Genomic DNA, 15279 nt, shown 5'->3' on the forward strand with positions numbered 1-15279 from the left:
TTCAAAAATATTTGTTTCTCTCTTAAAATTTTTTCCTCTCTTTTCAAACAGGATTGATCTGAGTAATTTTAGCAAACTTGATCTGTCGATTGAGCTAAACTTGTATTGAACCCGGAATATTCCTTTAAATAGCAGCGAAAAGCCAGGGAAAACCGAACCGTCATAAAACCACATTTCCCAGAATGCATTGATCTGTTTCCCCCACCCACACACACAGACACGCCTCAAGTAGTAAGTGCAGACAGCAGCAGAAACTGTTAGCGGCTAATGGACGAGATAATGTTTTGAACGTGGCTTCAAACGGAGACGAATTTATTATTCATTTATTCATCCGATGTGTGAACACATCTGTTTAGGATACTGTCATCTGTTCTTTGTGCTGACCACACCAAAAACAGCGGCATCATGGAGCACATCCGCACACCAAAGGTACAATCTGAGCAAATGCAGCAATTCTGCTAGATCTTTTATCTGTGGTGTGGCAGTATCAGTCATTGCTTAAAGGACACACATACTCTTAAAATCTAACGCAGAATTACTCTGATCATTGCATATCGATTTACCTCAATATATTAAGTGCTTTTTATATTAAGTATTAATCGGGCTAAGTTGTTATCGGTGTCTGTATTCATCTAGTCTGGTCTACATGAGTCGATTGAAATTGAACTGGGTCCAACCATCTAAACCCAGTTATCTGAATCTAAATATGGAGGTTTTCTGCCTATGTAGTCATTTTTAAAGAGTTTCCAGGTAAATAAGCGGTGCAGACAATCCTGAAAATGTTAGGCCTCACGCCAGTCCTGATGTAATGAAAATAGCGGTTAAGCTGCCATATTTCTATACGTGGTCTTATTTGCTGTGCCACAATGAAGCTTGACACGTATTGCTCTTTGGTCCTCATGCTGATATTTTAAATCTGTTTTGTTTATATGAAATCCAGACTATGGAGTAGTTTGAGGTGACTTTGCTCTTAGCATGCATTAACACTATTATGTTGTTATACACTGTTGCTGTTGTCACCACGATAAATGCCCTCATACCATCCTACTATTTGTTTCGTTATGTCTGCAGACTTAATTGTGGTCACAGGAAGTGTGTTGTTTAGCTGCAGGCCTGTTGCTGGGAAACAGCCAGATCTAAATGTAATGTACAGTAGTTTTAGGTAATATAATGAATGGATGTCTCTATGATGTCTGTGTTTGGTGTATTAGCCATTTTAACTGAACTGAACCTTTAATCATGTTTCCCTTTTGTCAAAAATATGATTTATCACTGATATATATATATGGTTATGTCCATGGTTATGTCCATAATCCTTATTATTGGGTTTATCTCAATACATGAGATAAGTGATTTGTATAAATGACAATGAAACTTAATTTGAGCTGCGTTACCTTGGTCATACAATTGTTCACATTGACTGGTGCTTTCCTCCACAGGTAGAACAAGTGAAGCTCTTGGATCGCTTTAGCAACAAGTCCACCACAGGAACCCTGCACCTGACGGCCACACATCTGATCTTTGTGGAGAGTAATTCAGCCAGTGCCCAGGAGATATGGGTATGAATATACAACCCATTAGTACCCCCTTTAAAATTATTTTTCACCGACATGGTGGCATTGACGTACCCATCCATTTTGTTTGCTAGATTATTGTGAATTAGATCATGGGAACGGGGTTACCGGTTACTCTTGTTGGCAGTAGACATTGTTGCTGTGGAAACCTGTCTGCTGAGTTCACCCTGAAGGCCATGTGAATACGAGAGTGTAGTGGAGACCAGGAGAGGACATGAATACCAATGACCCACATAGCACAAGGCATGATCTGCCATGTTTAGAGTCCAACGATCTGTCCATCTGAGTATGTGAGTGTGTTGCAGATAATTAACCTTATCACACCATCTTCCCAACATATGAAGTAGTTTGGAATAGTTTAACCAACATCTTATGGTGTTTTGTGTTCCTTGCCACAGTCGCCTTCGGCTTGCTCACTGGGGCTATTGATACAATTCTTATTTAATTACTTATTTTTAAACACTATTAACAATCGTATTTTATCTAATTACACAATGATGATTCATTGACATTATAGACATTACAGTTGTATCTCCTTTTAATGCCTGATCTTCTGTAAAGCTGCTTTGAAACAATGTGTGTTGTGAAAGGTGCTATACAAATAAAATAGACTTGACAAACAGAGTTTATCATTATATACTCCTGTTAGTGGTCCTTGCTGAGGCAAGATGGTCTTAAGATTAGAGAACAAACATATATTAAACTGTTTGTGCTTTGGACAATGATAGCTCAAATCTTGTGGCTTGTGTATGCTATTCTGAGCAATCATATTTATGACTTTAATCTGGCAGACAATAAAACAGGTGATAAATCCCATGGACATACATTGAAGGAGGTACTTATGCCATATTTAGGTACCAGAATATCAGATAGCCCATTTCTCCCGACATGGTTCAGGTGAGGTTTCCTGGGCCAGTGCGAATTCTCGAACTGTTCTGCACATTTCCACTGCAGAAAATGCTGTTCTGGGGCCAAAAACCTGGTTACTGATTACGTCAGGGGACGGAGGGTGTTATAATGTTTCATCACCATGGTAAAGTTTTTCCAAACAACAACAGTAGCTACAATCTGCAGCAAGGAGTAGTACTTCGCTTTAAAACAACAATGAAAAATCCACAAAATTATTAGACATCAAAAGCGTTCAGGTAACACAACGAAACAAGTATGGTATTAATGAAGATCCGAGATAAACTAGAGAGATCGCAAAGGAAAAAAATATTCTGTGAGAATGAAGATACAATACGAAATGGTGCCTTCAATCGGACAATTGTCCAAATCATAAACAAAAACAAAATGAAAAACACTTAAGGGAGTACAGGGACCATAAGAAGGACATAAGCAAATGGGACAGTGGATGGAGCAACAATGTTTTGGACTCGGACACCGACCAGCCTGCTAACTAACTGGGGCATTGAATTCAGCCAGTAACGCTTGTGATAGCAGTGAATAGCCAGTGTCCTCTGCTGATCACTGGTGTCCTCTCTGCAGCTGTCAGTAAGTTGTTATATCACTGTAACAGTTTACAGAACTTAGCAAGTTAAGCCATAGTTCATACAGTATAATGTAATTACATTACCTGTCATCTTTAGCATAGATGTTGTCTCTGACAATCTTGTTGAGCAATGTAATAACGATGGATTGCATTAATTCGTATGTTTAAATATGTCCTCAAAAATAAGAGTAAAAGCTGTATAGAAACGCACTGTGACGCGCCATGTTTGTTTATGTTTGAGGTAGTCATGTGAAAGTATCACATAGACAGTGACCCGTTATGTCACCATTCAGCTCTCCAGATTACCCCGGCTGTGAACCAGCTGACCACATACTCAGCATGATAACCATCGTAATTTTGGTTGAAAAGGGCTAATAAAGACCTAAGGTGGGCTATTTTGACTTTGGTCAGTAAGCAACCAGCTTGTAACCACCCAGAATACTTAGCAACCACATGCCAATGCTCTGGCAGCTACACTGCAACATCTTTTTACACAGTACATATTTGGGTTTATATCGTAGGGCTGGGTATAGAGACAGATTTCCCTATTCGATTTGATTCTGTTTCACAAGCTCTCTATTTGATTTCGATTGAATTGATTGATTTAAGGATGGACATTGAGTAATTTTGTAGTAGAGTATTTTAACCCAGAAAAAACAGAGTTCTCGAGACAATTACTCGTGAATTAAAATGTTAAGAGAAGTTACTAAGAACAGTTTCAAAATAAGCTAACTTTTAACAAACTATGTTTTTGAAAAAATAAAAAATGCATTTAACAAAATAATAAAGAATTTACATTAATAAAAAATTATAATAGTAAATAACATTTGCACGCACTCATTTGCATATAAAACAATGCTTAGGATTCTACATAAAGGCTATTATAATTTTTTATTATCATATATTATCATTTGTGAAACATTTGGTCATTCTAGTAATAATACAAATTCCTTTAAAAAATATAGGACTTTTCTAGGCACTCAGAGCCCTTTAAATATTATTGGGGGAATTTCCTCAACCACCACCAGTGTGCACATCCATACTGATGATGCGACAACAGCCATAGTGCGTCAGAAAATAATGTTTTTAAATATGTTTTTAATTGTCGACTTAATGGTGCCGAGTAAGTACTTGATTAATTGATTACTCGTGTACATCTCTATTTTGATTCCTATATTTTAGTTAAAATGTCCATTTTGCTAACATGTGAAAGCATTTATGATTCTAATCCAATTTTGAGTAAACGTTATTTAAAGTTATCAAGTAATTATTCAAGACGAGTAAACAGTCAGTAATAAATTAAGAATAGAGAAACAAACTACAAGCAATAGAACAAAGACACAAATGTATGGCATTTATAACAATGGAAAAGTATCAATTGTTCAAGTAAACATTTAGAGATGTAACATAAAACTAATTAAATTGCTAGTCTTTACTATATAAAAATACTTTGTAGTAAATGGTTTTCAAATGTATTTGTTATTGTTTGATTAAAATAAACGATATGCTTGACAGTGGCAGATCTATTAGGCTGCATTTATGTTGCAAGTCCAATGTTTCGATAACTAATCTTTTCTTGCCAGCGGTTTATGTTCAATTTAGACATAAATGACTGCGTTTACTTTAATACCTCACCAAGAAGGGCATTTTCATGGAATGTTGGAATATATGTCACTGTGTAGGCGCGGATCCTATTTCAGTTGAAGAGCAGATCTGACCATAAGACCACATTTTTAGACTTCCACCACCTTATGAAAACTAACTGGATGATTTGTTGTTTTTTTGTGACAGAGTTTCACATAACAGTCTGTAACCCAAACAGAATTAATCTGCATCTGTTTCTTTACTCTCAATCCCCACTCAGAATTATTCTCTTTCTGCATGCTGTAGTGCTTTCTGTTCCCTATGCATTATGTCCACAATTCAGTGATCAATGACAACAGGAGCCGGAGTCACGATGCATATGGAAAATGCAGATAAATGTACATTTTAAAAGCTTAGATTTTTACCTTCCAGAAAGTGCTGTGTAATTACTAATTGAAAATGGTAATCATGTGCTTACTGAATTCCTCTTGCCGTAGTTTTGCAAATCATATTCATGTGCTCATCTTAAAGATAGTGGAACAAAAGCTGAGAAGAGGAAGCAGAAAAGAAAAGTAGACTTGCAAATTTCGACATGTCGTTAGACTCTTTTAATTGTCAAATGTTTTTGAAGTGCTGTCTGAGAATCTGAAACTATTGCATGTGGCAGTATAATGGGAGTTTGAATTATTTATCTTGAATAGTGTGTTTTTGTACTGCACATACCTGGCTATATTTTGGTGCAAAATCTGTCCCCTGAAGTCTCCCTTTTTTATGGCAGTTTTGGAGCAGTGGCTTCTTCCTTGCTGAGCAGCCTTTCATGTTATGTTGGCATAGAACACACTTTTACTGTGGATATAGATACTCGTCAACCTGTTTCCTCCAGCATCTTCACAAAGGTCCTTTGCTGCTGTTGTTTGCACTTTTCATACCAAACTACGCTCATCTCTAGGATACGGAATGTGTCTCCTTCCTGAGGCTGCACGGTCCAAAGGTGTTTATACTTGTGTACTGTTGTTTGTACAGATGAATGTGGTACCTTCAGGCATTTGTAAATACCTCCCAAGGATGAACTAGACTTGTGGATGTCCACAATTTGTTTTCTGAGGTCTTGGCTGATTTATTTAGATTTTCCCATGATGTCAAATGAAGAGGCACTGGGTTTGAAGGTAGGCCTTAAAATACATCCACAGGCACACCTCCAATTGACTCAAATTAGCCAATTAGCCTGTTCGAAGCTAATTGGCTAATTGCCTATAGGATTGAACTAATTTTTTGGAATTTTCCAAGCTGCTTAAAGGCACAGTTAACTTGGTGTATGTAAACTTCTGACCCACTTGAATTGTGATATAGTCAATTAAATGTGAAGTTTGTTTTAATTACTTCAACCTAAGTATGTAAACTTCTGACTTCAACTATTAATATAATACTTTTCATACTTATATTAATATATACTGTAATGTATTAATATTGCATTGTAATACTGGCTTAAACTGTTAGCAAAATGGACATTATACTGAAATATACCCAAATGAATCTGAATCAAATCAAATGCTTGTGTGAATCTGAATCAAATCGGGAATTGTGTATCAATACTAGCCCTAGATATTTTAAATATAAAAATGCTGAATATTTAGAGGTAAGCCATGTAGTAATTGAATTAGCTTCATATAAAAACTATAGAAGTCTATCGTATGTCCCCCATAAGAATTGTAATCCAAGCTATTATGTAAATGCTAATCATCATGTGTGTGTATGTTTTTAGATACTGCATCATCACATCGCCTCTGTGGAAAAGCTCTCTCTCACAACTATTGGCTGTCCTCTCCTCATTCAGTGCCGGAATTTCCAGGTTGTCCACTTTGTCATTCTGCGAGAACGCGACTGCCACGACATCTACAGCTCTCTGCTCAGGCTGCTGAGACCAGGTGGGTAAAATCCATGTGTTCACCTTCATTTCTGCACAGTTACATTTGCATTGCAGGTGCCTTTCATCAGGATGTGTTTCCTGGGAATAGAACCCATGACTTTGGTATACTAAGCTTGACTCTCTTCCTTAAAAAAATATAGCTGGAATGCTGAAGTTTCCTGAATGTCACTGAGGAGACAATCAGGACTTGGCTGTCCACTGACAGATATTGTGGTCATGCCTTGTTTTGTTTACGTCAGGGACATGTGTGTATTTGTCTGAACTCCAGATGGTCATCTGAATACTTTGACTTTCCTTTTCACCTTTGAAAAGTTTTTCATTTATACATTTTGTTTCTGTTTGGCAGTGTCTTATGGTGAGTTGTATGCATTCTCCTACAATCCAAAGCAGAATGACCAACAGAGAGAAGAAGGGTGGCAACTCATAGACCTTGGAGCTGAATATGAGCGAATGGGTGTACCATGTGACCAGTGGCAACTGACAGACGTTAACAGGGAATACAAGGTAGACTGGGGAGCAGGGTCAAGTTCATCTTTGCTCTTATTTTTTTTTCTTAAAGGAATAGTTCAACAAAAATAAAAACTCTGACATAATTTACTCACTCTCATCCTAAACAACTTTTCATTACATGGGGTACAAATGCAATGAAAGTGAAAGGTGACTGGGGCTAACATTCTGCCAAACATCTCCTTTTGTGATCCACTGAAGAAAGTAATTTTTACATGGTGAAAATATGATGCATTTTAATGTTTGTGTGAACTTTCCATTTAACACCATTGCTAAGTCTAATTCAGGAAGTGCCTGTCCTAGTATATGGTTTCATGAGGTTTTCAGGCAACCTAAAGTAGAATATAATGACCCTCAAGACAAAATACTACTTTTAGTATAGTAATTAGCACTAAACCAGGTTCAATCATTATCCAGTTTGAGTGATAATCAGGTAAACAACACTGAGGTCCACGCAAATATTTCCAGCTCCAACAATACTTTATTTTAGATGCAAGTACCTTCTGTGCTATATTACACTACAATAGTAAATGTATAGTTCTCCCAAAATTCTATCATTTACTCAGCCTCATGATGTTCCAAACCATATGACGTTCTGTGGGACACAAAAGGAGATGTTTTGAATAATGTTCATGCTGCCCTTTTCCATACAAATACAATGTTTAGTGACCAGGGACTGTCAAGCTTCTAAAACTACAAAAAAGCACCATAAATTTAGTCGGTAAGACCTTTGCACTATATTACTACTATATAGTACACGATAAGTTGTGATTGACAAATATATCATTTTACAGATTAATTGGTGCCCATAGTTGCTTTTTGGGTCTATCGGTTATCAGCAGAAATCTATCCCAATAGCATCCTCTATAGCCAGATCTGGATGATTCTACAATAAGAACAGCTTGGTTCTACAGTTCAATAGCAGCCTCTAGAGGTGAAATAAAACATCTTCATTGCAAAATAAGAGTCCTCAGGGTTTTTTGGGCTTGTTTATAGTTAAAAGTCTTGTGGTATGCAATTATTCGTGGGATTTTGGTTGACTAATAAAGTGCATCTGGGATTTTATTTATTTTGGACTCTTGTAGCCTCTATGTCTGTACCCATCACAGTATGGAAAGTCTGAGAATTTTTTTTTTAACTATTGGCAGATTCATCGGTTATCGGCCTTATTCAACCACCTTAGTTATCGGTATCTGGAAATCCACTATCAGTCGACCTCTAATCCCTAGTCTTCTGAAGTCATATGATTGCTTTGTGTGATGAACAAACAAAATTTTTTGCTGTTATTCACTGAAACTCTTCCCCTTTGCCATTGCTCTCAGATCTTAAACTTTTCATTTTGGGGGGAACAGTTCCTTTAATTATAAAAGGTTGATACTTATATTGTTTACATATGTACATAATCCAAATGAGTAATATTGAACTGTCTTGGCAGGTACAGTATCATACATAAATGTCATATTGGTTTTCATAATGTCATATTGGGTCTGACATTATCTGTTCTTAGGTGTGTAAGACATATCCAAGAGACTTATACGTACCCATTACAGCCAGTAAACCCATAATTGTTGGAAGCTCCAAGTTCAGAAGCAAAGGCCGCTTCCCGGTCCTAACGTATTTCTACCAGGAGAAGAAGGTAAGAATGGCTTGATCTCTCTCTGCTAGTGAAAAAAACAAGGACAATGATGTAATGTCTACCTTAATGTGTGTTTTCTGTATACAGTGTACACTGCGCAATATTCAGTACATAGTATGCTATTATTCCCTTCCAAACATAGTCTAAGTTTCCTGTTGTGTGGTATTGTATAAGGAATTTATAGTAATTGTAACGGCAAGGATCTCTGTGTGAGGCATCCAATCCTCCCAAGACAGACCAAGTATTGGTCTAAGAGACAAAGTAAACAGGTAATGGCTTGTCAACAAAACAGATGGGGATCATGCTACACACTCACATGCACATACACAGTTATGGTATTTCCAGAGCAGGAGTAATTTTAATCGAGCTTGTTAAAGAGAGAATTCTATTGACCTTATTCAGCCCCACCTCTTTTCAGCATTCCGTGCTTCCGTGTTTTGTCCCTTAACTTCCAGTTTGTATTGAAGCTACCAAGAAGAGTCGATCAAAATAGATTGCATGTGGGTAGTGCAGAATGTATTTTTTTCACTCATATTACTTACTTTCTTCTGTGGAACACTAAAGGAAATGATGGGCAGAATGCTACATCAGTCACCCTAGTTGAATCTACATCTCCCCTTTACTACGTGCACAGTTTTACATCCACAGTGTGAAGGTAAGATCTTGTGTGTTTATGAATGAAGTTCTCTTGTTTTAAAATCTCCCCACTTTGCTTCCAGTTTTATGACATCCCCAGAACAGTTTAAAATACTCAAGATAACTTTTGGCAACTCTTTAACTTGTAAATCTACTTCTCTAGCTAAAAAAACGTTGATATTAAAACCATAGAGATCTATATAACAACCTCTGGACCGGAAGTTTAAAGACAACATTTTCAAGATGGCTGTGCGCTAGTTTCTCTGGCACATAAGGTCAATATGAACTATCCCTTTAGCACGCTCTGTCCTCATCTACTCTGCTTTCATATGCAGAAATGAGTCCATTGTACCTTAGGGTGGGGATCATTGGTGTTATTTGTGTCATGTGTCATGTCCCCAGGCAGCAGTGTGTCGGTGCAGTCAGCCTCTTTCTGGATTCAGTGCTCGGTGCTTGGAAGATGAGCACATGCTTCAGGCCATCAGCAAGTCCAATCATAACAGCCGATATGTCTATGTGATGGACACACGGCCCAAGGTAGCCCATCGTGATTTTTTTTGTCCTCTGTTAAGTAGAATGACCAGAACAAGATTCTTAAAAATGAAAATTCTGTCATTTACTCAACCTCAAATGTCCCAAACCCATATGACTTACTTTCTTCTGTGGAACACAAAAGGAAATAATGGGCAGAATGCTACATCAGTCACCATTCCATTTCATTGTATTTATTTTCTGCCTAACATCTCCTTTTGTGTTCCGTGGTAGAAAGAAAGTTGCAACATGAGGGTTTAATGATGCCAGAATGTTTTGGGTGAACTATCCCTTTAAGCTCTGCGTTTTTTGTTTTCTTGTTTATTTTGGTAGTTGAATGCATTGGCGAATCGTGCAGCAGGCAAAGGCTACGAGAATGAGGACAACTACTCTAATATCCGCTTTCAGTTTGTGGGCATTGAGAACATCCATGTGATGAGGGGAAGTTTGCAGAAGCTTCTGGAAGGTCCGAGACACTAACAAGTGGGAATGGGGTCACCTGATTCTCATTTGTTTAATTCTGGTAGATTGTTAATGTCTCTGTCTCTCATAGTTGTAAGAATACGCTCCCTCAGCATGACCGATTACCTGGTTGGACTGGAAAACAGCGGATGGTTGCGTCATATTAAAGCCATCATGGATGCGGCTAGATTCCTTGCCAAGGTGAAACTTTTAATCTCATTATTAATGTCTTGTTCTAACAAGGTGTAATGTGATAAGTGTCCAGTGATGAGTACAGTAATTTATCTGTCCACACTGGAAATGAAATGTTTCACAATTCAACACAATCACAGCCAATCAAAATGTATTTGATGTTCAATATACAGTTATGTGGAGCATAACTGGCACATTTGGTTAGGATAGTGTCACTATGTAATGCAAGTACAGATTTTATATCATAAATGTTTTTGTAATACCAGGCTGTGACCGTTGAGGGTGCCAGTGTTTTAGTGCACTGTTCAGATGGATGGGACCGGACCGCTCAGGTCTGTGCTCTGGGGTCTCTGTTGATGGACCCTTACTACCGCACCATTAAAGGCTTCATGGTAGGAGTCTACCTGACCTCAGTTTTAGTTTGATTGGCTATCATATTGGCAATCTCTGATTGGAGCATTCCAAATACCTCCTGATATTCTCATAATATTGTCTTTCTGTTTTTCCCCTAAATAAACAGTACTGCATGTGCCAAATTAGATTTGTAGGGAACTGCACAATTTGATATCAACCTGACTTTGTTACTTATTACTTTCTACCTTCTAATGTATTTTCCCCTTGTTCTTAGGTACTTGTTGAGAAAGACTGGATCTCTTTTGGACACAAGTTTGCAGACAGGTTGGCATTTTATCACAGGTGTACACATGATTCTAGTTGCTGTCTCAATGAAATGATAATGATGTGTTTCCCTGCAGGTGTGATCAGTTGAACGGTGACCCTAAAGAGGTATCGCCCATATTCACTCAGTTCCTGGAATGTGTATGGCAGCTGACTGAGCAGTTTCCTCAGGCCTTCGAATTCAGTGAGTGGTTCCTCATTCAGATCCATGAGCATGTGCACTCCTGCCAGTTTGGCAACTTCTTGGGCAACAGCCAATGCCAGAGAGAGGACCTTCAGTGAGTATCTGAATAACAAACACACATTTGCTACCCTCCCATCATCTCAAAGGACTTACTTAATGTATATAATTACAGGTTAAAGGACAGGACATATTCTCTGTGGGCTCACCTGCTGAGTGAAAAGCAGAACTACTTGAACCCGGTGTATAGTCCGAGCTTTGTAGAGTCGCACCCGGTTTTGGAGCCATCCACCCAAGCCTACCATTTCAAGTATCCATAACCAACTTTCCTTATGAAACACCCATTCTTTAGCCTGATAGATTTTAATCAGTACTGGTTTGTGTTGCAGGTTTTGGAGAAACATGTACCATCAATATGACCGTTCCATGCACCCTCGACAGTCCATTCTCAAACACATCCTAACCTTGAAAGAGAGCAATCGAGAGCTAGAAGGCACAGTGCAAGCCCTGAAGATGGTGAGTTTATTGGTTGAAAACCTCCCTTGAAAAATTATTAGTCACGCATTATTGTGTGAGGGAAACCAATTAAAATAGCATTTTCTACTTAGCTTCCCTCATGGATCAAAAGACCTTGGTCAGAACAGACAGCACATTTAATTTGACACAGGCGAAAACAAGTCTATGAGAGTTAGAAGTATGGTCTGTTCAGTATGTTGTATTGTCCTAGGTTGTGTAGAACTTTGTCAATTTTTTTTTAAAGACTTTTTTTATAACATGTCAGTTGCCGAACTTTACCTCATTGAAAAACAGACTGTACTTATTTTCATCTATTACAGTCTGACAAAAGGCCTAATCACAGTGCAAAAACGAGAATTTGCTTAGAAATGTGTTTAACTGCAGAACAAAGTTTTCCTTCAGTCAAAGTATAATTTTTTTTTATCCCCTTTGTCTGGTGATTACAAACTTGTGACTACTGTCGTGTCTCTTTAAGCATACACACCCAGTGCATTTGGTGGTGCAACTGACATTAAACTCAAAAGGTAGAACTTTTAAAGCTGGTGTCTTCGAACATTCCATCGCACACCATTTGTCTGCAATTCGTCTGGCTTTTTCGTTTCATTTTTGGTATAAACAGGCTTTAAGGTCCCTGATTTTCCCGGCAAAAGAGACCCGCTCCCTTCACGTGAAAATCAGTCTACAGGCTTTAATAGGCAACCTAGGAAGTCAGGGAAGGGCAAATTTTTTTTAAGTTGCTCTACAAGCCGTTCACACATTGGCAAAGAAAGGTGAATATTACATGAAAAATTTACACTTAATTTGACCTTTAATGTCATATTAGGCTAGTTGATGTTTTACATGTAGTCTTGAGCATGCTCATATTTAAATATATCTCTAAACGCCTCCCCACAATGTGACTCTAAATGTTCATAAACAGTATGTTGTTGCTCAGCTGTTTCAAACTTCTTTTTGTCTCTGAGTGAATAACGAAGAAGCACTTTGCTGTTAATGTGCCGGGCATTTAATGTCTCTGCTGAACTTGTGCCCATTTTTATGTTGTGATCTGTTCTCTATTTCTTTACTTTGTTCATCTGAAATGACATTTGCCTCTCCTGCTTCCTGTATTATTACATAGAAGTTGCAGAAGTTTGGGGTGACTACATCTCCACCGAAACCTCAGACACCTACCAGGGAGCATAGTATCCCTCCCCGACCCCAGTCGCTTATCCTGGGGGCTCCTCTTCTTAGCCGGAAGGACATACAGCAGGAGGAAGAAGAGGAGGTATTTGGAGAGGAGGCCATGGAGGATGCTCCAGCTAGTGCTGGTGGGGAACGGACTGTAGAGGGCAGCAGTGCCACAGAAAATGGCTACAGAGAGCTTCGTGGACCCTTTGGTTCCAAAAGTGAGCCTGCTGTAGTCACTTTGGAGTTTGGAGTGGCCAGAATGACCTGCTAAGGACACTAGTGAAAACTTGATTTAAAGAATTAAGGAATCTAAGAGGACTGGAAACATGCAAGATTTGTATGTTATGTTGTGTGAGAGACGAAGGATGATTGCTCACGTGTTTCGTGTTTATTTGGGTACGCGCATTTGTTTACTCTAGTGATGGCACTGCACTTGCCGTGACCTCCATATGTACGATAGACAAAGAGATAATTCGAAGGGCAGGTTTCTTTAATGTAAATTCATTATTATATCTGTCGATTCAAATGTTATATGCATTATCTATATTTAAAAAAGCGTGTTTTTATTTAGTTTTTTTTGCTCATTTTTTTAAAGGAAGTCAATAGCACTGAAATGAAAAGATTAAACAATGAGTTGATGGGCTTGTGACTCAAAATCTTTGTTCCACTGAGAGCACTGTTTTGGGGTGACTCATCTCCATTCCTTCCACATCACTTTTATCTTGGAGGGAGAAAGGTGACAAGATTAATGATGTCCTGGATGAAGGATGACAGCAGAGATGCCCCACACACAAGTGTCCCAAGTGCAGTCTGGTCGATAAGAGGGGTTAGTTAGGAACTGTGATGTGATGTCAAGGGTCATTTTTACTCCTAGGTGAATATATGAGCTATAAATTGTGAGGTCATAGAGCAGGTCAAGGGTCATTTTTACTGCTAGGTGAATATATGAGCTATTAATTGTGAGGTCATAGAGCAGGTCAAGGGTCATTTTACTCAATATACAGTATGAGCTATTAATCTAATTGAAGAGCCTACAGCAATCTGTCATTGTCACATATAAAATCAACAATTGCATAAAGAACAATGGAGAACTATAGCAAATGACTGCTGCATAAAACATAATCAAATACATTTCTAAATTCTGGACCTTATTGGGGATGTTTGTCTAGGTGGTGGCATGTAAGCGTTATCATCTAGCGAAATTTCATAAAATGTAAAGACTGCTGTAGCAGCTTTGGTCTCGTGTTCGTCGCCACTTTTTAACAAGTTGAAATTTTTTTAATAAAACTAGAAACTTTTGTGCAAGGGATTGTAGGCCTATAGCTTGCATTGATGCACTCTTTCAAAATTCTCTGTTAAAATGACTGGAAGACTTTTTGGCACACAAAAATTCTAATCTTGCGTACTATTTAGGATGCATAGTATGCAGATATTGGATGCTGGACGAGAATCAGGTCGATGACTATTCTTTTGGGTCCGATTGATTCTTTCTGCAGAGAACTATTTATGTCATAGTGCTCGGAGTCTGTCTGTCTCTAATCACACTGACAGTTTTAAGTAGGTTACTTGTCATCTATCTTGCTTTTGTAAGCATGAGTGATTATTGGGTACAAACCCTCGAGACCTGTATTACTGACTGGAAGAGGATCACTGCAGAAATGGGAATTAGGGCTAATCCCTGCAAATGTGACCCTAGGCAAAAGCCTGTTGATATGCAATGACACTGCACATGCCAGCATTTTGTGTTTGGTGTGAAAGGGGCTTTGTTAAGGTTCAGTTATTTTGTTTTACATCTATAAGCAATAATACATTAATACATCCAAGTAATAATGAGGTCAATACAGCATAATAAACCAAGCATTTCTTAAGTGTGTAGAATAAGCGAGATGTATTGGACAAGTGAGTTTTTTTTTTTAATGGGTATTTCATATATTCGTATTAAACATGGATTGGTAAAAATCGACTAGTATACAGAACATGCACCCTTCAGTGTATTTAGTGGTTCCATTACATGCTGGTACTTGTCAATTCTGTCAAATTTCTATCACTTATGGCAACATAAAAAATACATTTTGCTTCCATTTCAAATTTGTATCCCCTTCCCTCGCAAGCTTCGCTCCTTCTCATGAACTCTGATGTACGTCACTGCGAGTGTCCACTACTGGTGGAAGGCATGCAATGGGTTTAATTGGAACA

The 15279-nt window shown here is 38.1% G+C and overlaps 1 protein-coding gene across 1 annotated transcript; it reads left to right on the forward strand.

Moving 5' to 3' along the window:
- The first annotated feature begins 220 nt into the window (after positions 1 to 220).
- LOC127635343 (myotubularin-related protein 6-like) lies at positions 221 to 14101 on the forward strand. The gene is made up of 14 exons (XM_052115305.1): positions 221 to 429; positions 1440 to 1559; positions 6413 to 6575; positions 6924 to 7081; positions 8592 to 8720; positions 9759 to 9893; positions 10221 to 10353; positions 10441 to 10550; positions 10808 to 10933; positions 11170 to 11219; positions 11297 to 11497; positions 11576 to 11710; positions 11790 to 11916; positions 13034 to 14101. Exons 1-14 carry the CDS (start codon positions 406 to 408, stop codon positions 13352 to 13354), a joined length of 1932 nt encoding a protein of 643 aa, XP_051971265.1. The 5' UTR covers positions 221 to 405; the 3' UTR covers positions 13355 to 14101.
- The last annotated feature ends 1178 nt before the right edge of the window (positions 14102 to 15279 follow it).

Source organism: Xyrauchen texanus, chromosome 42 (assembly GCF_025860055.1).
Source record: "Xyrauchen texanus isolate HMW12.3.18 chromosome 42, RBS_HiC_50CHRs, whole genome shotgun sequence".
Classification (NCBI taxonomy): Eukaryota; Metazoa; Chordata; class Actinopteri; order Cypriniformes; family Catostomidae; genus Xyrauchen; species Xyrauchen texanus.

Coding starts and splice junctions, on each gene's coding strand:
- LOC127635343 (XM_052115305.1), top strand. CDS start 406: ATGGAGCACATCCGCACACCAAAG. Junction 1,560..6,412: donor CCAGTGCCCAGGAGATATGG/GTATGAATATAC, acceptor GTATGTTTTTAG/ATACTGCATCATCACATCGC. Junction 8,721..9,758: donor ATTTCTACCAGGAGAAGAAG/GTAAGAATGGCT, acceptor TCATGTCCCCAG/GCAGCAGTGTGTCGGTGCAG.